Genomic DNA, 23,594 nt, shown 5'->3' on the forward strand with positions numbered 1-23,594 from the left:
TTTTTTTGGGGGGGGGGGGGTTGGTTAGGGGGCTGGTTTGAGGGTAGGGACAAAATAAATTGATTTTTTCAACAAAAAAGTAATTGTAGTTTAAAGTTGGAAGAGAGTTTTGGAAAATGTTTTCCTTAAGTTTTGAAGGAAAGTCATTTTCCTTAAATTTGAGGAAAATGAGTTGATTTGAAAAACATTTTCCAAAACATTTAACCCAACCAAACATGAGAAAATTGAAAAACATTTTTCGAAAAATGTTTACCTTCATACCAAACACACCCTTAATAAGTACTCTTTTGTTTCCAATTTATTCATTGTACTTTTATTTTTATTCAATTTGATATACAATGTTCTTTTTTCTTGGGGGTGGGGACGCATCTTTAAGACCACAAAGTTGAAATTTTTATATATTCTACATATGATCCTTAAATTAAAAGTTTTCTTTATTTTTTAAACATATCAAATTAAAATTAGACCAATCTATATCTATATTTTTTTTGTAATCTATATATACTACCTTAAAAGAATGAACACTTAACTTAAATGTAAAATTATTATAATACCCCAAACTTAAAACACCGAATGTAGCATATCTTCTATATTTAATATTGTATTATATTTATTTGTGTGTATAATATTATATTATATTATATTAAAGGCAGAAGCCTTTTCACATTGAAGGGTTGTGACATTTTCGAAGAGTTATAACTTTTCCGATGAATGGTAACCTTTTTGAAGGGTTGTGACTTTTTTTTATAGGGTTGCGACTTTTCATAAGAGTTGTGACTTTTTCGAAGGGTTGCGACTTTTTCGAAGATTTATGACTTTTTCGATGAGTTATGACCTTTCTGAAGGCTTGTGACTTTTCTATAGAGTTGTGACTTCTTTTTTATAAGGCACAATAATCAGTTTTTCATATACTACCCTTGTTAACTATAAAAAGAGGGGCTTCCTCAAATTTTTAAACTACATTTTAAAAAAAATTATTCATTCTTCTTCTTCTTCTTAAAACGTCTTATTTAGTATATCTTCTATATTTTTATGATAAGAAACAATATGCACATACTAATACTATACATTTTTAACTATAAATGGAGGGGTTTTCCCACATTTTTAAACTACACCTTTTTTTGTGTTTCCTATTTTTCTCTTCTTAAAACCTCAAGTTTGATTTACAGACTTTGACAATCTCAAAGTTCAGTGAAATTAGAACACTCCCTAACATGAATGTTAAATTAATTTAATACCCCAACTAAAAACATCCAATTTAGTATATCTTCTATATTTTATATCAATGTTTATATTATATTATACTATTATATTAAAAGTAAGAACACCAACAATACAATAATAACAAGGTAACGCACTATGGAAAAGGGAGGAGAAAGTATATTTAAGAGGTACAACTAAGAAATTTTAAGAGTGGCTAATATTTTATTTAATAATATTCACATTATTTTTAAAAGTAGAGTGGTACATGGTTTGATATCACGTGCAACGCACGTGCGTCAAAACTAGTATATTTTTAGAAGACCCATATATAAAATATATGATCCCATTAATATTATAAATTAATAATTCTTTAAAAGTACAAATATATCTAAGAAAACTTAGTGAAATATGATTTCTATTATGTTCTGTTTTTTTTTAAAATTTAAATCTAGTTGAATCTCATCTCTGACTTTTTTTATTGCATCCAAAAGTTTCGGTGTTGTCTTTTCTAATTGCTCCATAAAATTGTGAAGAGTTTTAGATGCAAGTGTTTCTTTACGCGTAACTGGTTCTAAATGTATTATATCATCTTCAACTTTATCATCAACATTGTTTTTCCAATGATATTCACAATTTGTTCTAAGTTTTTGACCTCTGAACATGTATCATTTTTCATCCATCCAATAAGTTATTAACGTCCATTTTATTGCGATAATCGAGATCATTAATCATGACCTCAAGTTCATGAATGACGTTTTCACAAGTGGGTACTTTCAGATTCTTTGAGATTTCATTCATGAATAATTTTTTTGGTGTCAAAACAATCTTTAAATTAATAAATATTACTTTAAGAATTAAATAATTCCTCTACAAAATAATAATATTTTATGGTACGTTTATATTAATTTAGAGAGGTTTTAGTGTATTTTTGTACAACTTTGTGCCAAACTTAATGAGGTGTTGTTTATTGAAGATGCATCACATCCCAAACCAACACCTCAAATCTTAAAATCCCGCCAATATCAAACCGGAGCAAAGTTTCGATTTTCGAATCCTCGGCGGCGTTTCATCGTTTTCCATAAAATTATGATTTCTAATTATCAACAGAAACTGTTTCTTTCAATTCTTTTGATTTCTTCATCATAAAAGATTTTGCGTTTTTCTATCACAAAAAATCTAGGGTTTGCTTTAGAAAAATGAATTTGGGCGATCTTAATAAGGTATGGGAAATCAAAGCTCTGAAGCGTAAACCCAAAAATGAAGAAGCTAACAAGATTCTTGAGAAAATCGCTAAACAGGTTCAGCCCATTATGCGTAAGCATAACTGGAGAGTTAAAGTTCTATCTGAATTTTGGTAATTATTTTCATTTTTTACTATTGTGTTTCTCGATTGAGAAAATGATTTAACTAAGTGAATTGTGAATGTTTGCAGTCCAAAAAGACCAGCGCTTTTGGGATTGAATGTAGGAGCAGGGATACATGTAAAGCTGAGGCTTCGAAGACCGAACAATGATGAGGAATTTTATCCTTACAATGAAGTTCTGGATACTATGCTTCATGAACTTTGCCATAATGCTCATGGTCCGCACAATGCTAGTTTTTACAAACTATGGGATGAACTTAGAAAGGTAAATTGCATAATAAGTATGATTGAGTCTGGAATTTATTTAAGCACAACATTCTCAATTTTGGTTGAGTTCATGGCAAATAGAGTTGATGTTTTCCTTTCTATAGTTTAGAATGATGGCCTACTATTAGGAGTTAAATTAGTCACTTAGCCTTTGTTGTGAAGATTTCAGTTTAGTGGTAAGATTATGCGTGAGTTGTGGTTCATAATTGATAATTTTATGTTACTTAAGAACCTTGATATTTTGTTGGCTTTTTTCAAAGTGGTTTGAGTTCATAGTATTCATATTTTGTGTAAATACTGTTAGTATAAGTTCCTGAAAATTAAATTTGATAACTCTGACTTAGCTTTTTATGGACTGAATTTAGCCTGACAAGGCAGTGGAAACATGAACTTGCATTAGTTACACGAGATTGTAATCTACTTGTTGGAGTTATTGCAGTTGGAAACACCTAACAAATTTGTCTGATTTTTCTTTGTATAATTAAACCTATTTTTAATATCCAAGGCCTATGAAGAGAAGGCAAAGAAATTATGGCACGTCTAGAACTCCAAGTTTTTATGTCAAATCTACCCTTTTTTTGCCTAAGCAATTGCCAAGGCAGAACCAATTTGAATACATTCTGAAGTATGGTGACCCTTTTTTGTTAGCCTTCACGTAGGATAAAATCTTTGTCGATCTTGATAGCAATAACTGTCTCTTGATACATGTTACTAATTCTATGTGATACCTGCCACTTCCCACGAGCAATAGTAACCAGAGACTTGTTATCATTGTCAACCAGACTTTCAAATGTCACAGAAGCTAGAACTTATTATAACAGAAAAAGGTGGCTGTTAGGTTATGTTCATCCTTGTGCGTTTTCTCTTTCTCTATTTAGCCTGGGTACATATGCAGATATAGTTTCGGAAATGCATATTACGGACTTACAATATATTTTTTACTCATATGGATACAATATGAATTGATGTTCTGTAATATATTAAACTAACTTATTCTTTATTTAGTAATATCATTAAAAGAAAATTGAACATTATAACTGCAAAAGAAATGAAAAACACATTGTTAAATTTGAGATGTCTAAATCTAGTTCAACATGGCATAATGTAGAAGAAGCATCAATGTCAGACATTTCTCCTGAACCCTGGAAATTGAAGCCATGATGATTGAAGCTTTCTGCTATTTATTAATCGGTACAGCTTCAAGGAGAAAAGACACGTGTTTTATGTTGAACTAATAGAGCATAAAACTTGTGCTGTTTTCTTTGTTCTTCTTGTGTACTTTTGGTTTTTGCTGCCATGAAAATTTATGGTCTTCTTTTTGGATAGGAATGTGAAGATTTAATTGCTAAAGGGATAAGTGGCACAGGAGAAGGGTTTGATCTCCATGGAAGGCAATTAGGAGGCCGTCACCCACAGCCATCCATGTCGTCTCTCCGCAAAACTGCTGCAGCTGCTGCTGAAAATCGAGCACATCTTAAATCCTTGCTACCATCTGGGCCTAGACGCCTGGGTGGTGACCATTCTATTAAGTCTGCACTTACTCCAATTCAAGCTGCAGCAATGGCTGCAGAAAGGAGATTGCAGGATAATATTTGGTGTGGTTCTGAATCGTGTGACTTATCAGACTTAGATGAAACTTCTGATTCATTACCTGAGCCTTTACCACTAGGGCATACTTCTGATAGATCCAAGATCTCTAATGGGTTTGATGCACTGTCTTCCAAGGTAACATCTCGAAAAAGAAGTCGAGAATCAAATTCTGTATCATCCTCAAAGTCCTTGCATGGCCATACTGTGACTAAGCCAGTATCTAAGCCCCTGTCTAACCATGATAAAGAAATCTCTCAGAGAGTTGGTCAGGCAGAAGGGAACTCTCATACTGTGCCATCAAGAGGTTATCCAGAGTCTTTTATTGATTTAACTGGCAATGCTTCAAGTTCTACATCAATGCATGGCCATGATGACTTACACAGTCCCAAGGAATCAATGATGTGGGAGTGTTTGATGTGCACACTGTTGAACCCAGTATGCTTTTCCCTTCTTAGTGTAATCTGAGTAATTTTCTCTTAGTTTAGTTTCTCTCTCGATAAGTATTGGCTTGTTTGTGCTAGATGAATTCGCACTTCTTGAAATTGTGTAGACAAATTATGCTTTCACTGTAGCTTTCTTGCACAAGCTCCTAGCACAATAGTCATAGGTTTACAGTTAAGATCATACTTAAAAGCTACAGAACTTAAAATCAACGAAAGCGTGCATTCTGGTATGTGAGGAGACTTCTACTCTCTGCGACTTTTATGCTGAATATCTGGTAGAGGCATTATGATTATATCACTGCTGATGTAATTTTTTTAAGTGTCAAACTGGTAAGTATTTCTATGTAGATGCCACATTGTGTTGGTGACCTGATTAATGTGTGCTTGGACCCATTTCCAGACCCTTTGGTATTCATCTGATTTAAGTGGAAAAGCTTGATGTGGCTTCTTGTTCTTTTCAATTACTGTTGTTTGATGGTTCTAAGTTTGTGAAATTCTTATAATGTCTTATTTCTACTGTTTATTAGCAGAATATAACTAATAATTGTGTTTTTTCCACTTCAGTTTTTACCTTTTCTGTTGGTTTCCATCAGTTTGTAAAATCTTCTTCCAATTCTTGGAGTTGACTTCCTCTTTTTTCTTCACCAACATTTTGTGCAGCCATTAGCTCCTGTGTGCAAAGTTTGCCAAACCCAAAAGCCCAAAGACGTGGATGACAGAAATAGTATATGGTCATGCAAATTTTGTACCCTGGATAACAGTCTAAAGTTGGATCAGTGCACCGCCTGTGGAGAATGGAGATATTCTCACGGCCCTCCTGTAGCAACATCAGCACCCAATCTTGGCACTTGAGGTGAACATGAATTGTGGGAACTCACTTTTTTTCTCGAAATTGTCACTCCTGATTATTGATGTCAATTTTGCGTTGTCCATCAGTTGATCAAGTATTCAAGAATTCACCTGATTTGATAAACTGGAAAAGCTTTTTGTCTTTGCTAATTGTGCTAAGGTGGTAATTTTACTTGTGAATCTCCAATAGATGCTTGTTTATCCTCATACTTTCCTCTCAATTTTCTTCATGTCAATTTCTTTTTATCAAGAAATATGCTATTCACATTTGGAAAGAAAGAACCAATATATCAGCAACATGTTTTTGTTATTTTTGGTAGAGTTGAGCTTGTCTTGAAAAGATGTAGATAGGGAAATACTCTTTGGAAGATGTTCACCTCCTCCCTGCAGCAGACGTCCATTATGCCCCTTGAGTCTCTTGAAAGACTTAGGTTGGGACAGGATTCGAATCTGCAATCTTCAGGTCATGAGTCTGATGAGTTGACCAATTCCTCTACCCTGAGTCTTCATTGCAGGTTCTTCTGTAGAGAAAGGACATTGCCATTTAGCACTCTGGCAGAGAAATGGATGTGCTGATTTTGTCTCAAATTTGGAAGTTGAAATCCTCGACGCGTCTTCTAAAGGAATGACATTTGAACAGAGCATGCCTCACTAATTCAGGTGGCTGTGTAGATAGACCCAGAGAGTGAACATCAAGTTTTTCCAGGGATGATGAACATGGAAGTTTTCATGGCTGATGATATAATTATTTCATGGCCAAATTATCAAACCCTTAAATCAAGTTCAACACGAACTTGAATTAATTGTTCATGGTGAGCAAATCCAAATTATTATTATTATTCGTCAAGTGTTCATGACAGTTAGTTCAGATTTAAGATCAAGCTCTAATACTTCAAAATCAAATATTGTGGTCTGTTAATATTCTTCTTGTATTTGATTATCACATTAGAAATGTTACATGGTGGTGGCAGTCATAATCATTTTAAAATTTTTGGACTGCATAATTGAGAAATTTTGGAGAGAAAAAATAGAGCGATCCTTCACTCAAAGCAGAGACGAAGTCAGAATTTAAAGTTTGTGGACAGGACAACGACTTCAAATTAAATATATAACAACGGCCAAACTAATTATGAACAGGTACCAATACTTAGAAAGGTGATGAGCTACTTCAACACTACATAATTATAAACATTATAATTATAATTGCATTCGAAATGTCATCGTTTTCAACTTCTTTAAAAATCAATTTTGGGTTTTGGCATTTTGAGCGTATGTGAAGAAGCATACAATTGATATTTTGTTGTAGAGTAGACATTGCTTTTCTCTTTCTTTTTTCCAATCATTTGTAAGAGCTGTTTGACCATAAATATTATTCACTTTATTTCGAAATTCTTATTTGATTATAAAAATATCAAATATAATTTGAAATTTTGAGAAACGCCTTATTATTTCACCCTTTTTATCATTTTATTTTAAATATTAACCCAACTTCTTACTATCACTTTATTTTTAAATATTACCCCAATAAAGTTATGGTTGACAGAAACATGGCTCCATACGGCTAGTTTTTCAATGTTCAATAGTTGTAAGATTAGTTAATTTGCTAGTTTTTATAATTACGATCTAAAATCATATTTATAAAAAGATACATCCGAATTCTAAAATAAATATTCTAATATTATGATCGAACACAACTCCAATTTTAAAAATTTCAAATAAAGTAAAATAACTTTTTTAATATCCCAAATTCATACTTAAAGACCAAAGTAGAAGCTTGATGTCCCACTATTCACAACTTCACATATGATGGATGATGTAGTACCTACGTATGAGTTTTCCAGTATGAATGCGTCAAATGGTTTACTTTATTTTCTAATTTTATTTTTCAACACTTTTTAAAATATATTTTTTAAAAATATATTTGTTGTTTATTTTTAGTTTTGGATGGACACATGTTAGAACATGCATTTATAAGAAATTTCCACGCTTTAAATAATAAAATATAGTAAGATGTATCCTTAAACAAGAAATTTCCTCACATGATTAGACGTAAATGTTCCATATATCCTTTCCAATCAAAATTAAATTGAAATATTTAAGAAATACTATACACTACTAACGAAATTCCTAATTTTATCATTATTTTTAGATGATAAATAGAGGCGGAGCCAAAATTTGAAATTTGAGGATTCTAAATTTTAGGACGGTTTGAACCCACAACACTAGTGTGAAAAACATTTTCACCGCTCCTTCCTTACCGCTAAATTGTTAATGAATTTTGTTATGAGGTTCACAAGTTACTATGCATATATATATATTTAATTTTCTTATATAAATATAGCATCTGCAGAAAAACTAGTGAATTCAACTGAATCCACGAACCCCACTTAGCTCCGCCCCTGATGGTAAAAGAGGGAGGTGGTGGTTATATATACATATAATATAAAAATAACTCGTTCTCTTGTCGAGTATGTTTTAAAAGTCTAGCAAGTAACACTAGTGGTAACTTCATTATTTTATAATTGACTTAAAATTGAAGCTTAATTTTGAAAGATGACTTTATTATTTTATAGTTTGACTTAATATGATACCGTCTTTCATCTCATGGCACTTGGTATGGTAGTCGAGTAATCAAGATTTTATTTTTATTATTATTTTTTATGATTATAATGTTCAGATCAATTTTTGCACATTCATTAATTTCATGAGATACATGCCACCTTTCACCTGCAGTGTCTAGTGTCTAGTGTCTAGTGAACACTTTAGGTTAACATATTTTTAAAATCATTTTTCTATGTTTATTTTCTCTAGAAATTGGCCAAGAAGGAATTAAGGGGATTCCACACATTTAAGCAATCAATCTATTTAAAACTTTGATAAATAAATAAAAACGTGTAATTAGTTTGTAAATTTCGTAGTAATCTTTTGGCTTATCTTTAAATATTGAGGGTGACATTCTATAACAACAAAAAACAATACAATCAATCTAAATGTTATATTCATTAAAACAAAATGCTACGACACAATACAATACCACAAATAATAAAACAATCATCCAAACAGAGTGTTAAAGTCGAAATAAAAGTTTAAATTATAAAACCGCGTCATAATAGTACAAATTGCAATATAAACTAATTCGGATGAACCGAAGACCATAAGAGAAAGGTTTATTATGTCATTAATAAGGCAAAGTCCACCAGACAGTCTGTCCTTGCAAAGTGAATTCAATACACGCAAAGCTGAACATGCCCAAATCTTCATAGCCAATTTTCAGTTCCATTTATTTTATTTAGAAATACTTTCTCCGTTTACTTTTACTTGTCTACTTTAAATTTTACACGTCTTTCAAGAAATAATGATAAATATGGACAGTTTTACCACAAAATCCATATTAATTGATGTATAATCTTAGATACAGAAAAAAAAATCTTGATATTTTAAAAATGACGATTTGTATTTTGAAATACTAAACAAGTAAAGGTGAACAAAATAGAGCAAGCATTTCTTACATTCTCTCTCTCCCAAGTGTCCCAAAGGCAGAGTACCCTAAACTGTGCTTATATATATACTACTCATATGTCATTACTTGTCCATTGTGTCCACTTCTTTGAGAAACTAGCAACAACCAAAGTTTAGTTCTGTTTCTACTCTTGAGCAATGATGGTAAGACTCTACTACAACTATACAAGTTCATTTTTTCAACAGCTATGCAATTTTAGTTAAGCTGAGACAGTTTACATGCAATACTGCAGCAAAAAATTGTCATAAGAGTACATCATAACTGCAAGAAATGTCAATCAAAAGCCTTGATGATTGCTGCTATGTCAACTGGTACAGCAAATTTCATATAACATTAACTTTGTTTCTTTCCCACCTTCATTTTGCTCTGTGCTTTATGTAGGAGTCAACTCGGTGGCACTAGAAGGGGAGAAGAAAGATAAAGTCGTGATAATAGGAGAAGCAGTAGATGCAGCAGGCATTACCAGTTTATTGAGGAAGAAGGTAGGCCACGCCAGCCTGGAGCTTGTCGATGAAGTCAAGTGAAGAAGAAGTCGGAGAACTGAGCTGCATTCAAAATAGATGTGACGATGAAGTGTATTTAATTTAAAGCATATAATTGTTATGTAGAAGAAACAAATAAATACCTTCTTTAAATTTCATGATGATTCATCATTGTGTAATATTTTTAACTTCAAGATCAATACTATATATTCCCTTTTGCTTGAATCATTCAAACAAGTTTCAGAGAAGGGAAGAATCAAAAAATGCTTTTAAAAAGATAACTCTAACATTCAAGACAGAATGAGGAGTCAGATAAGAGCAGCAGGGTCCATAGTTAATTGCTCAGTATTCATATATCTAAGAGATGCAGCCAAATAAGCATCTGAAGCATGAATTTGCGTCGGTCTTTCTTGCATATTTTGGAACGAAGGACTATTTAACACATCTGATATTCTATCACCTAGTGATGGATCCTCTGAGAAATTGACCAGAGCTTCTGCAGCATTATCTCTCATTTCCTCCGACTCATCCTGTAACATATCTACTAATCGCGGAATAGCTCCAGAATTTGCAAGAGCAGCTCTATCTGCTTCATTGTAACTCAACTGGGTGATAGCTCCAGAAACCTTTTCCCTGACATCAATGTTTTGGTCTTCCAACAGCTGAACTAGAATAGGAATTGCACCTGAATTTCGCACAACTGATGGCAAATGCTTGTAACCTGCGAGATCCCACAATACATCAGCAGCCGCAGCTTTAGCTTCGGCACTATCTCCTCTTAGGATTCTAACCAAATGTTCAACAATTGCTACACCATTCTCTTCTACCACTGCTAGAATGCAAAAGACATCCTCTGCAATCTCCTTACCCATGGGATCAGTTCCTTGCAGAAGGTCAGCGTAAAGAGGAATCGCTCCAGCATTAGCAAGGGGTCTAATGTAATCAACATGAGATGAGATCACACCAAGTGCATTAGCAGCTACGACTTTAGTTGAAGTATCCCCAACCTGAAGTAGTTCTAGAAGCACTGAAAATGTGCCCGAGTCAACAAGCGTGCGCCTTGCTCTCTTGACCAATCCAAGCAACCCAATTGCCTGAGCAGCTCTACATCTAGATACCATGCTGCCACGTCTAGCAGCTTCAACAAGAAAACAAACACCCCTGGAAATCAAAATGGTCCTCCTAACTTCTCTCAGAAGAGCCAATGCACTGAGAATTTCTAGCAAGTATCGCTTTAGATCATCCGAGCAGGTATTCAACAAATTGAGAATGATTTCCAGCCCACCATGTCTAACTACAATCTCACGGTTATGACCAGCAAACGTGACACTATTTCTAAGGCATTTCAATAAAACCCTTCGCAAACTCCCATCAGCATGCAATAATAAACTCAAAAGAGAAGGGATGGCACCTGATTCACCAATAAGTACAGCCAATCTTCCTTCCCCTCGACAAGCAACACATTTCAAGCAGTGAGCAGCAGCTTCCTGAATTGAAGGACTCAGATCAGTGGAAGGGATCCTTCTAAGAAGCTCTACAAGGACAGGGATCGTGCGTGCTAAGAGATCCTCAGGCGCGTGTTTCGACAGTTTGGCTAGCTTAGTTGTAGCTTGGACCCATAAAAGCTCATTGTCACATGCAATTGCATTTACATAAAGATCAAATGCTCGTTCCCAATTTATGCCAGGTTTTTCAGTTGTTCTACCAAACTGGGCCATTACAAACTAGGATCCCTTTTATGGTCACTCTGTACACTCTAAGCGCTGTAAACATCAGAGGAAGGAAAATTAACTTCCAAACATACATCACCATTTGTTGAAAATTATGTTGTAAAAAAGGGCTCACAGAACGCTACATTTAATAGACATAATTGTTTTGATGAACCTACTTTACCACATATTTAGCACCATAAAGCAGGTGCAGCAGTGTATAATCTCTACAAGTTTGAGAACAGCTTGCAAAAATCATATTCAAACATTACTCTAGGTACATAAAAAGAAGGCCATAAGGTAAAAGTATTGCAAACAAACTTCACCATATAAAAGACTGCGACCTCAATCAAGTTATCAAGAACAGACTCATATGGAAGACTAATGAAGTGAGGTTCATTGAGGGCATAAAACCACTGTAGATATCCAAAAGTTACAAACACACATGTTGTCTCTCTTGTACAATATACTAGTGAATGGTATACTTTTTTAATATAACCATTGTGTCCGGGCCAGCTTGATATTTCACGAGATACATGTCACCTCCCACCCGCAACAGGTATCAGACAACTCTATCCACTAAGGCTAGACAACTCTATCCACTAAGGCTAGGATAGATGGGAAGAAATCACATAGTATTTTTTGTCTCTGTCGGGATTTGGACCTAAGACCTCATGGTTCTCACCCACTTCATTGACCACCAGGTCACCCTTAGTTGCCTAGTGAATGGTATACTAAAGCCTTGTCATGGCTATGAAAAATGTCAAAGTAAAAGTTTCCAAGCCTTATCATGGCTGTTTTATCATATTGTATACTATAACCTAATTAGATAGTTCGGGCCAAGGGGAGGTGCCAAGGTGTATGTTATTTGCAAATGACATAGTATTGATTCTAGACAAGTGGCGGAGTTAGCGATAGGCTGAAGGTTTGAAGACAGACCTTGGAGTATAAAGGGTTTCAGGTTGAGAAGGACACAAAATACTTGAAGTGAAAGTTCAGTGATATAACTCACATGGTAGATGTGGAAGTGAAGATTGATGCACAAGTTTCAAGCATCTTGGGTCAATTGTCCAAGAAATAGGGAGATTGACGATGATGTTACTCATCATATTGTAGCAGCGAGGTGGATGAAATGGAGGCTAACATACGATGTCTTGTGTGATAAGAATGTTCCACCAAGACTCAGCGGTAACTTTTTATATAAAGTAGTTGTTAGACCAACTATGTTGTACGGTGTGGAGAGTTGGCCGATCAAAAACTCGCATGTCCAGAAAATGAAAGTAGCAGAAATAAGAATGTTGAGATGGATATGTGGGTATACAGAGAGAAATATGATTAGGAACAAAGTAGCACCCACCCTCAATTTAGGGCAAAAAGAGTTCACACATTAGCAGGCAAATTCTTTCTATTTTCCTTATACTCAAATCATATTGGCAAAGGGGTTTTACAGGTAATTAACTTAAATTTTGCATAAGAAAGACAAAATTCAAAAAAGACAAGTGAATGAATATGCAATGCCAATAAGTACATGTAGAAGGTGATTAAAAATTAAAACAAACCCTCTTCACTAATTAATGAGTATTTTTTTCTAAAAAGGGTATCAATCAATTTCATTTTACAGCGATTAAGGTAAAAACTTTAGGTACAGTTGCATTCATTCATAGAGGAATAATAAGCAAGGAAGCATCAAAATCATACACAATAAAAACAAAAATTCGAATAAAAAGCTTACCTTTGGGATTTGTGTCAAAGCAATCATCCGTTGTGGAAAACTCACTTTGGAGTTTCAGGAATGTGCAAATGGGAAAAAGGAATATGATAAAGAAGAAGACGAAGAAGAAGGAAAATTAACAGAAATGATTTGATGGTCGGGTCGGTCTCTCTACTTTTTTGTAGTTTAGATCCAAAATTTGTTAAAATGAAGAGCCGTCAAATTTGAAGTGAAAAAATTGGTAAATTTATATTTATATTATAATATTTGAATAAAATCTTTTTGAAACTTAAATAGATAGAGATCTGTTTTTTTTTTTTTTTTTTTTGGCTTTTATGAAGTTCTGCAAAATGTTATATTAAAGAATAAATCATGATTTCAAAATTGATAAAAATTTAAGGATATTTTATTTAGATAAAAATAATATTTGAATCAAGTTTTCTTTAACTTCAAAAATTGATACAGATCCGTTTTTTTTTTTTCATTTTCTTCAAATTTCACAAAACTATCCTACAATTTCATTAAAATATTTATGAACCAAAAGTTATAAGTACTTATAGTCTTTTGTTTAATTTTATTATCTTAACTTAAAATAAGTACTTATAAACATTTTTTTTTAATTCAAACACTACAAAGTTACTAAAATTTCAGTTTCTACGAGGGTGAGTGTCACCCCAAGGAAGTATCATAGAATTTGAAATTCTTCGTATAATTTTTTGGATGCACAAAACAATTCAATAATGAAACAATATTATATTACTTTATTATTATGTAGAAGGGCTGTTAACAACTGTCCATCCATACACTTGCTTTTAATTGAGGATATTTTAGAAATTCAATTCTCTCTACTTAATTTTTTTTTTTAAAGTTTGTTATGTATTTGAAAATTACATAAAAAGTATGATAAATTATATTAGTTACTTATAACTTAAAATATTTTAAAATCATATAAAAGATTTGATTGACTTTCGAAATTTCATTAGCGTCACATAAATTGGGACAACTTATGTATCTAATTTATACTATTGCCCTTTAGCCATCGAAGTCTGCACATTCTGTCCATACACATCGAAAGTATGACAAAATGAGTATATTTGAAGTGAAAATACGTTTATTAAACTATTTCTGACAGTACTATAATATAGTTGACCCTTTTCATATATCATGACGTATTTAAATAAAATCGAGTCCTTGAGGATTTTCAACACTCGATGAAACATGGATAATCGAAATGCTTCAATTATCATTTGATTTGCCTTTAAGATAAAATCGAAAAAGTTGAATTTCTGTCATAAGAAATAGAGAGATTAATGAATATAATAACTTGAAAGACCAAAGGATAGAAGCTTTTTACTTAATTTCATTTTACAAGTTTTTGCACCAGATAAAACACAATTATTTACAAATGTAATAGAGAAGTAGACAATAAACAGACTCCAAAAAGTATTCTTTAACTGAGATTTTCTCACTAAACAAAAGTGTCTCCAAAGCTGCCTTTTAACCATTTGCAGCAAGATACAAAACTGTAGTACAATGGCCATATATTACAACAGCCAGCAGATGATGTCAAAATTTTTGCAGTGTCTCACAATATACACTGTACCATTATATAATTACACTTACCATAAGTATTTTTAAAAAACGCATGCTTCACCTGAGGCTTGAGAATATATGGTTATGTTTGTGCGGTTTAACTGTGTTTCCTGCCATGAATCATAAGGATTGAAAGTTACAGAAGATTATTCAGCATCAAGTTAAGAAAAGATAAAAACAGCTACCGGAAAACATAAATAGAGATGCTTGCTTACCTGCGTATGTGTATTGATCTTTGACTTTCAACTAAGGGCTATAAATCACAAAATTAGCCTTATAATAAGTATGCAGGGCAGAAGATTGGTGACCAGTGAGCTCAAACATATTATCGTCTTTCATATTTTCTGGCAAGTTCCTTTAGAAGCAATCTCTGCCGAAAATCAAGATATTTGTCCACGCTAGTCCTTGCCCACTGCTGACAAAAAGATTCATCAGTTGGGACCAGTGAACTTAATGGAAATGGTCCCTTGGGAGCCCTCTTTAGAGAAACCAAAAACATATGGCGAGGCCTAATTCTCTGATCCAGCGACAAGCTTAGGTACATAGGATATTTAGTTAATGATCGCACTTCATTGCCAAGTTCATTAACCAAGTATCTGTACTTAGGTTTCAGATTCCCCTCAAGTGATAGAGAGAAGACCTGCATGTAAAGACATTGTGAATATATGTCCATGAAAATATATCAATCTAAAAGAATGAGAAATCTTCAATAGCATTGAAGACTTCCATGCTAGCACAGCTATAATTCTCTGGAGCATAATACATAAACGTCCCCTTCAACTTGGCCTCATATGGTATCTATGCCCTCCAACTTTGGGTATACACTTAAACATGTGTAGAGTTGAACAAATAGACACACATGTCATACTTGACACCTATGTGGCAATTCACATCCTATATGGCATCCTACATATATTGTGCCACATAGGACACATGTGTCTACTTGTTCAACTTTATACAAGTTTTAGTATCTACTTGTGCATACCCAAAATTGGAGGACATAAATGCCAACGGATGCCAAGTTAAAGGGTATATTTATGTATTATGATTTATGCCTTCTCCGTAATGTAATCATTATTTTTATCCGATAGTACTAATTTTAAGTAATAAGTCGGCTACGCTCGGAAATCTATTATGAATGAGCAGTAGGTTATGCAAAATAGGAGATAAGATGTAAAACAGCCCATCTCTATGAGAAATTGGCCAGAGCACCATTTTCTAACTTGGTGAGACAACCAACCACGCTCACAAATGAAGATATAAACTGCAGAAGCAATAAAGCTGACCTGTGTAATGCTAGTTAGCACTTTCACTATCTCAGAATTGCGCATTCCGATGCTCCTAAAAAAGTTAATCCGGGGAAGCAATCCATCCTCTATGCTGTAGTGAAGTAATTGAGGATGCTTCCTAACCATTTTGACAATACTATCTCTGGGTGCATTCAATTCTCTGGTGAGAAAATTGAAGCGGGATGTCCATGAAGTGTTAATCCGCTGCACCAGAATTTGAGGGCTTAACTGCACAACTTTGGCCAGGTCATTCTTCTCAATACCAACCTCCTCGAGCAAGTAAGTCACTGTGGGTTTTAATGAATTTTCCACACTATAGGAAAAAAGAGACGGAGTTGCAGTAATTATCTGTCCTATTCTTGAGTCTGGGATACCCAAACTAGTTAAAAATGTGACATGGGATTTCAGATTGTTTTCCACAGTATACTCGAGAAGTTGAGGCTGCCTCAATATTATCTTCCTGATGTCTTTATGTTTGACACCGACACTCAACAAGAACTCCAACCTTTCCTGTGCAGAACTCTTATTTATTTGAAGGGAAGGCATGTGCCTTTCATACATCTGGATGAAGTGAGAGTCCTTAAATCCAAAGGTACTTAGGTAATCAAGAAGTGGATACCATCTCTCATCGAGATCCAGTTCCTCTGCAAGATGACTAAATCTGTCCTTAGCTAAGCTTCCTCTTGCCTCCTACAATGCCACAAGACATGATTTTGCAGCTAACGGATGAAGCAAACTATACAGCTTGACATGCTAACATTAATACCTTTTCTCTGTAATCTGCATGCAAGAAAGTTTAACTAGTCAGTTTACTTGAAGAATTAGCATACCCAATATTATCTCTTGGGAACTTCCATTATTTATTTATTTTGTTCTTGCGAACTTTCATCATTTTTATTGCTCGACTTGCCTTGGGTTATCTCAGGAGTTTGCCGCCGGTGTCCCAACTTTGCATTCGATCCTCCTTCTGAATGGTGATGACTGTCTGCATGACACACAATAGCATGTAATTTATGTTCCTTCCCAACCATTAAGATGAAAAAACTGGAAGTATACCTCGTCTGATGTTTGTTGCATTCTGAAACTTCAGGTGTTGCCGATCCTGGGCAGAAACTCTCACATCTAGTGATTCATCCTGGGTGATTAAAACATGGTAATAGAAAAGGAAAAAGAAGGAGCATCAAGTTTTCGTGATTCAAAGAAAAAGGGATGGGGAGGAGGAGACTGTAGCATCACTAACCAAGAATAAGCCCCAAAAGAACTCAACCAAGATTATCCAAAAAAGAGTGCTAGTGTAAGTAGAACATTATAAGACATGCTTTCTCAGCTTGTAACAATAAAGCAATTTAAACGATACATGACTTATCATTGTGAAATTGTAGATAAAACAAGGTGACTATATGTTGCAACAACATAAAAGTGTTATTTGATCTTTTGAAACAAGACGAACAAAAGTATGTGCTACCTGTGGTATCAACACTTGTTCTTTTGTATTAACAATTAAGTGATTAATAATTTATGCAACATCATTCAACAACAAGCTAGCTTTACATCATACTAACTAGTGGGGATACCTGACTAAACTTGCCAACTTTATAGGATTCCATATCAATAAATTAAACGCGTTGCAGTCAATTTAGTACAATGAACTAACATAGACAATAAAAATTGTTAACAGAGTATATTTATATGGTAAGGTTAACATTCAATTGGTGTTCTACTTGTGAAGTTTTTCAATATTTTCTTACATGTATCCGCACTAATGAAATTGTACTAATAAAACCCAGGTAAAGTATTAACTTGCGAGGAAATTGAAACTCACATCAGAAGTTGAAATGTCGTCGTCTTCTTCATCTTCAAAACTATCATCATCATCATCTTCATCGGAGTCAGAGTCATAAGGAGATAACGGCTGGCCATACCTAGACCTTTGCTTAGGCTTGAGAATCTTCGGATTGGTATGAGAAGAAACAACGCAAATTCTACTAAACCTGAAGAAGCAGCTCTTCCGGCTACGGACAGAAGGGGGAAAACTGATATTGAGTAAAATGGAAGTGTGAGAATGGAGTGGGAAGTTGCAGATAATAGAAATAGCTGCTGCTGCCATATTAGTTAGTTAGTGAAAGAAGAAGGAAAAGAAGGAATATACTCTAAAACCCTAAATTTAGGGGATTTGGAAGTATATGGTATTTGTGAGGAAGAGATGGTGGTGTTGTGGCCATCTTATCTTCACAAAAATGCACAAGACGAGAATGGTCCACAGAATGTTTTCACTCTTCGCAACTCTCGCAGTGACAATTGTCTTCTTTTCTTTTCTTTGTTTCCTTTTTTCACCGTCTACAATTAGAGCACAGTGCATATAAGATTCATTTATTTATTCGAGAGTGACGTTTTCAACAATATTTTTTTTCCTACTTAAGTCTCAAATTTGAGATATTAGGGCAAATTTAGAAGCAAAAAATAGAGTAGCGGAATCCGTTGTCTCTTTGTAAAACTAGATATTTTATGTATATATTTTTTAAAATTTGTATAATATTATGTTCTGACACACATACTATATAAAGTCTATCTGACCCACATGATAAAATGGTAAGCTTTTGACCTTGAGAACTAAGAATCAATTCCCACTTAATATATTTTTCTTGATGTACCCATGTTCAAAAATTCCTAACTTGATGTACCCATATTCAAAAAATTCTAAATACATGTAAAACAGTCATACCATCATAATCTATGTTGGACAGGGCAATTGTCTAACTAAGCATTTGGAACATGCATATAAAATCACCATTTCAAGTCATTTCCACATGTGATTGTTCTTCGTTTTTTTCATGTGATTGTTTTAAATCTCAAATTCTTCACCATAAAATATAATTTTATATTTTGGGAAAAAAACACAAAAACTCATTGTTGTGCGTGAATACATTATTCTTACTATGTAAAAAGATCATATTTGAATATGAAAGGCAAAAAATTATTTTGTGCCAGGTGGCATATTAAGGGTAAATAGTTAATTTATGTTTGAGGGGTAATTAAGACTTTTCATAATTTAGGTGTGCATTATTTTAAGAGTTTTTTTAACTAATAACTTTAAATTTCTTCATCTACGGCTGAAAAAAAAAAAGAAGCAAAATGATGAAGAGTCAAAATTAAAAACTTTTCAAATACAAATAGGATCAATGGTAAAGAACAGTAGTAAACTTTGGGTGCTTTTGTACGAAAAATATTTTTTTGAATTTGAAATGTCTTTATTTTCTCATCTTCCCATCGAGAGTCATGTTTTGATTAACTCAGTATAAAAAAAAATCTAAAAATTATATATTTAATTTCTCAAAAAAAAAAAAAAAAAAACAAGGAAGGGAGGCAACGTGGAGTGATTAGAGCAAGAATACAAATTTGTGGTTGTTAAACATTTACACCAATTTTACCCCTATAACCAAAAGAAGAATTGAGTGCTCCTTACTCCCTCTCCAATGGCTACTCCATTGGCGCCTTTTCATGGATTCAATTCACCAGCAATTCCATTAAACAAGCAACCTCAGTTTCCTCTTCTTATGAAACGAAATAGGCAATTTAGCAACTCAATCAACGCCGCCTCCACAGATATTATTACTGCAGACCCAACTCAGGTGGAAATCACTTGGCAAATTGTTGCTGGCTCTTTGGGTACTATTTTACCTTCTCAATTTACATGTCTTTCAGTTGTTAATTTTTAGGAAAAATAAATATTTTATGTCTGAATTGACGATCAAAATTAAAAAGGTTTAATTCTCGAAATTTGAAATGTGTCATAGAGGATATGAAGGTCGCAAACAAGGATAGCGGGTTGTCTTGTTACTACTAGTCTATTCTTAGCATTAAACATCGAGTCAGTCATTGTATCAACCTATTCATGTAATTTTTTGTTTTTGGTATATGACATTATCTGTGTGATTTATTGTGTTTAGATTACTGCACATTGTTGTTGTTACAGTTTCTTGTATATATTCTCCGCACTGTTTTGCTATTAGATAGTATTATAGTTATCTTCATTGTCATTTTTTTTACACCATTTTTCTTTTAAGGAAAAAAAGGTAAATATATATTCGTAAATGATATGCAGATATCCTCAGTCATACTTTTGGGACATTTGTGCCCCTACCGTCCAAAAACTAGAGCATATATACCTTTTATACTGACGTACATACACGTGTCATAATCTTATCCACCGATCCGACATTTATTAAATATCGAATCGACAGATAAGATTGTGCCACGTGTCCCTATATAGTCTTCCGGTAGAGTGAAGAACATATATGCTCTAGTTTTTGGACGGTAGGGGCACCAATGTTTCAAAAGTATGACGGAGGGTATCTGCATATCATTTAAGATAGTTCAGGGGTATATTTGTCTTTTTTCCCTTCTTTTAATTAGCTTGAATTGAGGGTTTTTCGAAAACAACATCTTAATAAGACATGCGTATATTCTAACCTCTCAAAACTCCTATGAAATTTCACTAAATATGTTATTGCTATTGTTATTTTATTTTTTTTGGGATTAGCAAACTAATGAGAACCATTTATGCAGCGGGTGTGACACCATTTGTGGTAGCAGGAGTGGAGTTTAGCAAGAGAATTGTTAAGTACCATTAATGCTAAATTCTATTTAATTTCTTGCATCCCATACTCAAAAATCTGATAAAACTTGTTGGTTTTGTCAGGTAAAACAGAGGAAATGTGAAGTTTGTGGGGGTTCAGGACTTGTTCTTAAGAACAAATTTTACAAGAGATGTCCTAATTGTGGTACTAAGCTATCCTACTCTACTTTATGATATTCAATTTTTCTTCCTTTTTACTCATGACTACAAATTGAATATTTCATACTAGTAATAGGTCTTAGAACAAACCGCAACTTTTATAGCAAACAAAATTACAGCAATGAAGCGGAATTATCGAAAATATAGTTATAGAGCATTATTATGTATATTATGTTTGTTGTTTCTAATTTTTTTAAAATGTAAAACAGGGGGATTTCTTCCTTGGCAGTCTTGGAGAAGATTCTTCACTGGTTAATATATAGTACTGTAGTACATTTGTGGAAGCTTCATACCAAGTTTGATGATTCACTCTATACATCCAATATACATGTGTATACTACTTGTAAAATATAAGATTTCGATGTCTTCATGTATACCATGCATATTCTTTTGACTTTGGACTTACTTTTCCATTTAATGGATATGGCACATTTTTATATTTATTAGTAATAATTTAATTTTAAAATACTCATTTTATTATATAGTCACACAAACCTCTATAATTTATTTTAGATCATGAGTTTCAAAAAAACAAACAAATTGAGGGTATATATACACTTTCCCATTAGGAGAGAGGAGTATATTTAGAGGAAAGACATAATACTATATAAATATGTCTTTTAACTTGGTCTTATTTCATATTTATGTCATCCAATTTTGAGTGTGCATAAGTAGACATTTGAACTTGTATAAAGTTGAACAAGCAGACACATGAGTCATACGTGACATAATACACATAGGACACATAAGACCAAAAATGTCATATAGGATGTGTGTGTCTATTTGTTTATATTTATAAAAGTTTAAGTGTTTACTTGTGCAAAATCAAAGTTAGAGGGCATAAATGTAAATTGAGGCCAACTTAAAGGGCATATTTATGTATGGCATAATACATAAACATGACTCTCAACTTGATTTCAGCTGACAACTATGACATTTAACTTTGAATGTGCACAAATATGCACTTAAACTTGTATAAAATTGAACAAATAGACACATTCGTCCTACATGGCATCCTACGTGTATTATGTCACGTAGAACACGTGTATCTACTTGTTCAATTTTATACAAGTTTAAGTGCATATTTGTGCACTCCCAACGTTGGAGAACATAATTGTCTGCTAAAGTCAAGTTAATGATCATATTTATATATTATGCCTAGAGGAAAATATAAATAGTTGGGTGATATTGTGGTCCTAAAATAAAAATAAAAAAAAGGATATATTATGGGACAAATTTCCAAACATAAGTGACTATCTAAGGAATTTACTCCATTTTTAACACATTAAGTAACAACAGAGACATTTTGGATCAAACAACTGATGGTGGAGATATTTCTACATCAAGTTATTAAGAAAAATATATTTTTACTCAATTTCACATAATTTAAGAAAAATCAACTCCACACAAGAATATATTCAGTCTAAAACAATGATGAAGCAAGGGAGTACAGCATTTGAGTCCTTTACAATCAAGTATTGTGACCTTGAATGAAGTCCACTTGCAATTGAATCATACTCTTTATCAAGTTTTACATCATCCTTGTTCACTACTCTACCAGCAATTGTCCTGCAAACTATCACAGCTCTCTTCACATTCTTTCCCTTAGAGACGCGATTCGCGTGCTCACACGGGACATCACTGTTTGTGTTTAATTGAATTCCATTTTTCGAGTTGTACAAAGTTTTGAAGCTGGATTGAATTAGCCTGCAAACACAACATCTTGGATCTTTACAGAGTTCATCAGGATTGATTTCCATATGTTTATAACAACAATTCATTGTCGTGACATGAAATTGCAACAATTCATTTCCATCAACTGCGCTTCTTGGATGGTTTTTGTACTGTCCAAATGACCTTTTCTTCACAGTTTCTCTGTATTTTTCAAAATTTTCCAACATATCAATGGTGTTGTTCACCCTTAGAACTTTCTTTATTGTTCGACGTTGCTTTGATGGATTTGTTGTGGATGCTAGAAAAATCTTCTCGATAATATTCCTAGATGGATGTCCAATTTCCAGTTCTGTTGAACCACAAAATTATGTTGTGTTAGAGGAAAAAAAAAAAACAACTCCAAGCTTAACTATGTTGTGTTATATATGGGACATCACTACAGTAAGTAATCAGTGGCGGAGCCAGAATTTTCGATAAGAGGGTTCAAAATCTGAAAAAATAGATACATGAAGTTGCCGAAGGGGGTTCGACATCTGTTATATATACCTAAAAAACTATTTTAACCATGTAAATATAATATAATTTACCGTAGAAAGGGGTTAGGACGAACCCCTAATGATAAGGTGGCTCCGCCACTGACAGTAATTAGTGGCGGAGTTAGTTATTATTGAGGGGGTTCAAAAATATCAAGACGTCAAGGGAATTCAATATATATCTATCAAAAATATATTTTACAACTACTGAAAAATAACTTTTTATTTTTTCAAATTTGGTCAAACACTTTAAACTCGCTTTTAACTTTCAAGAAACACAGCCAAACAACTACAAATCTTGATGGACAGAGTCACCTGTAATGGTAATAAAAATACTAGAAGGAGAGAGTGAACTAAGAATTAAAATATAGAAACTTTACCACAAAACCATCTCCATAGAGGTTCCTTGTGTTGAGAAATGGTGCTGAATTCTGGTTTTTCTATGGGAGCATTGGTCTTATGATAACAATGTGTCCTCTCTCTCTGTGGCAAAACATCTGTACTCAGCTTACTACCACATTTGATAGTTTCTGTCACTAACATCCACATAGCATGCATTGAGTGATGTCAGAA

At 33.5% G+C, this 23,594-nt stretch overlaps 6 protein-coding genes across 8 annotated transcripts; 3 read left to right on the forward strand and 3 right to left on the reverse strand.

Moving 5' to 3' along the window:
• The first annotated feature begins 2,176 nt into the window (after positions 1 to 2,176).
• Positions 2,177 to 6,658, forward strand: LOC125863234 (DNA-dependent metalloprotease WSS1-like). Its single transcript, XM_049543411.1, has 4 exons — positions 2,177 to 2,557; positions 2,636 to 2,831; positions 4,160 to 4,858; positions 5,527 to 6,658. Exons 1-4 carry the CDS (start codon positions 2,400 to 2,402, stop codon positions 5,716 to 5,718), a joined length of 1,245 nt encoding a protein of 414 aa, XP_049399368.1. The 5' UTR covers positions 2,177 to 2,399; the 3' UTR covers positions 5,719 to 6,658.
• A 2,510-nt stretch (positions 6,659 to 9,168) lies between these two features.
• Positions 9,169 to 9,759, forward strand: LOC125862984 (heavy metal-associated isoprenylated plant protein 47-like). The gene is made up of 3 exons (XM_049543123.1): positions 9,169 to 9,378; positions 9,468 to 9,546; positions 9,617 to 9,759. Exons 1-3 carry the CDS (start codon positions 9,373 to 9,375, stop codon positions 9,757 to 9,759), a joined length of 228 nt encoding a protein of 75 aa, XP_049399080.1. The 5' UTR covers positions 9,169 to 9,372.
• On the reverse strand, positions 9,404 to 13,374 carry LOC125862983 (uncharacterized). Of its 3 annotated transcripts, none has more exons than XR_007446085.1 (3): positions 13,159 to 13,374; positions 9,861 to 11,480; positions 9,404 to 9,775 (listed from the first exon to the last, which is right to left on the reverse strand). XR_007446085.1 is itself a non-coding variant. In XM_049543122.1 (2 exons), the coding sequence occupies exon 2, from the start codon at positions 11,433 to 11,435 to the stop codon at positions 10,026 to 10,028; it is 1,410 nt and encodes a 469-aa protein (XP_049399079.1). In that variant the 5' UTR covers positions 11,436 to 11,480; positions 13,159 to 13,374; the 3' UTR covers positions 9,860 to 10,025. The 3 variants fall into 3 exon arrangements, 1 of the variants encoding a protein (XP_049399079.1); XR_007446084.1 differs by having other exon boundaries at positions 9,404 to 9,780; XM_049543122.1 differs by lacking the exon at positions 9,404 to 9,775 and having other exon boundaries at positions 9,860 to 11,480.
• A 1,585-nt stretch (positions 13,375 to 14,959) lies between these two features.
• Positions 14,960 to 18,249, reverse strand: LOC125862990 (transcription termination factor MTERF9, chloroplastic). Its single transcript, XM_049543130.1, has 6 exons — positions 17,842 to 18,249; positions 17,076 to 17,154; positions 16,930 to 17,004; positions 16,786 to 16,799; positions 16,017 to 16,709; positions 14,960 to 15,370 (listed from the first exon to the last, which is right to left on the reverse strand). The coding sequence occupies exons 1-6, from the start codon at positions 18,124 to 18,126 to the stop codon at positions 15,056 to 15,058; spliced, it is 1,461 nt and encodes a 486-aa protein (XP_049399087.1). The 5' UTR covers positions 18,127 to 18,249; the 3' UTR covers positions 14,960 to 15,055.
• A 1,196-nt stretch (positions 18,250 to 19,445) lies between these two features.
• LOC125862552 (uncharacterized) lies at positions 19,446 to 21,219 on the forward strand. Its single transcript, XM_049542661.1, has 4 exons — positions 19,446 to 19,685; positions 20,586 to 20,635; positions 20,719 to 20,800; positions 21,024 to 21,219. Exons 1-4 carry the CDS (start codon positions 19,493 to 19,495, stop codon positions 21,068 to 21,070), a joined length of 372 nt encoding a protein of 123 aa, XP_049398618.1. The 5' UTR covers positions 19,446 to 19,492; the 3' UTR covers positions 21,071 to 21,219.
• Positions 21,220 to 22,232: 1,013 nt separating this feature from the next.
• Positions 22,233 to 23,579, reverse strand: LOC125861604 (uncharacterized). Its single transcript, XM_049541463.1, has 2 exons — positions 23,402 to 23,579; positions 22,233 to 22,837 (listed from the first exon to the last, which is right to left on the reverse strand). Exons 1-2 carry the CDS (start codon positions 23,577 to 23,579, stop codon positions 22,233 to 22,235), a joined length of 783 nt encoding a protein of 260 aa, XP_049397420.1.
• Positions 23,580 to 23,594: the final 15 nt, after the last annotated feature.

Source organism: Solanum stenotomum, chromosome 4 (assembly GCF_019186545.1).
Source record: "Solanum stenotomum isolate F172 chromosome 4, ASM1918654v1, whole genome shotgun sequence".
Taxonomy (NCBI): domain Eukaryota; kingdom Viridiplantae; phylum Streptophyta; class Magnoliopsida; order Solanales; family Solanaceae; genus Solanum; species Solanum stenotomum.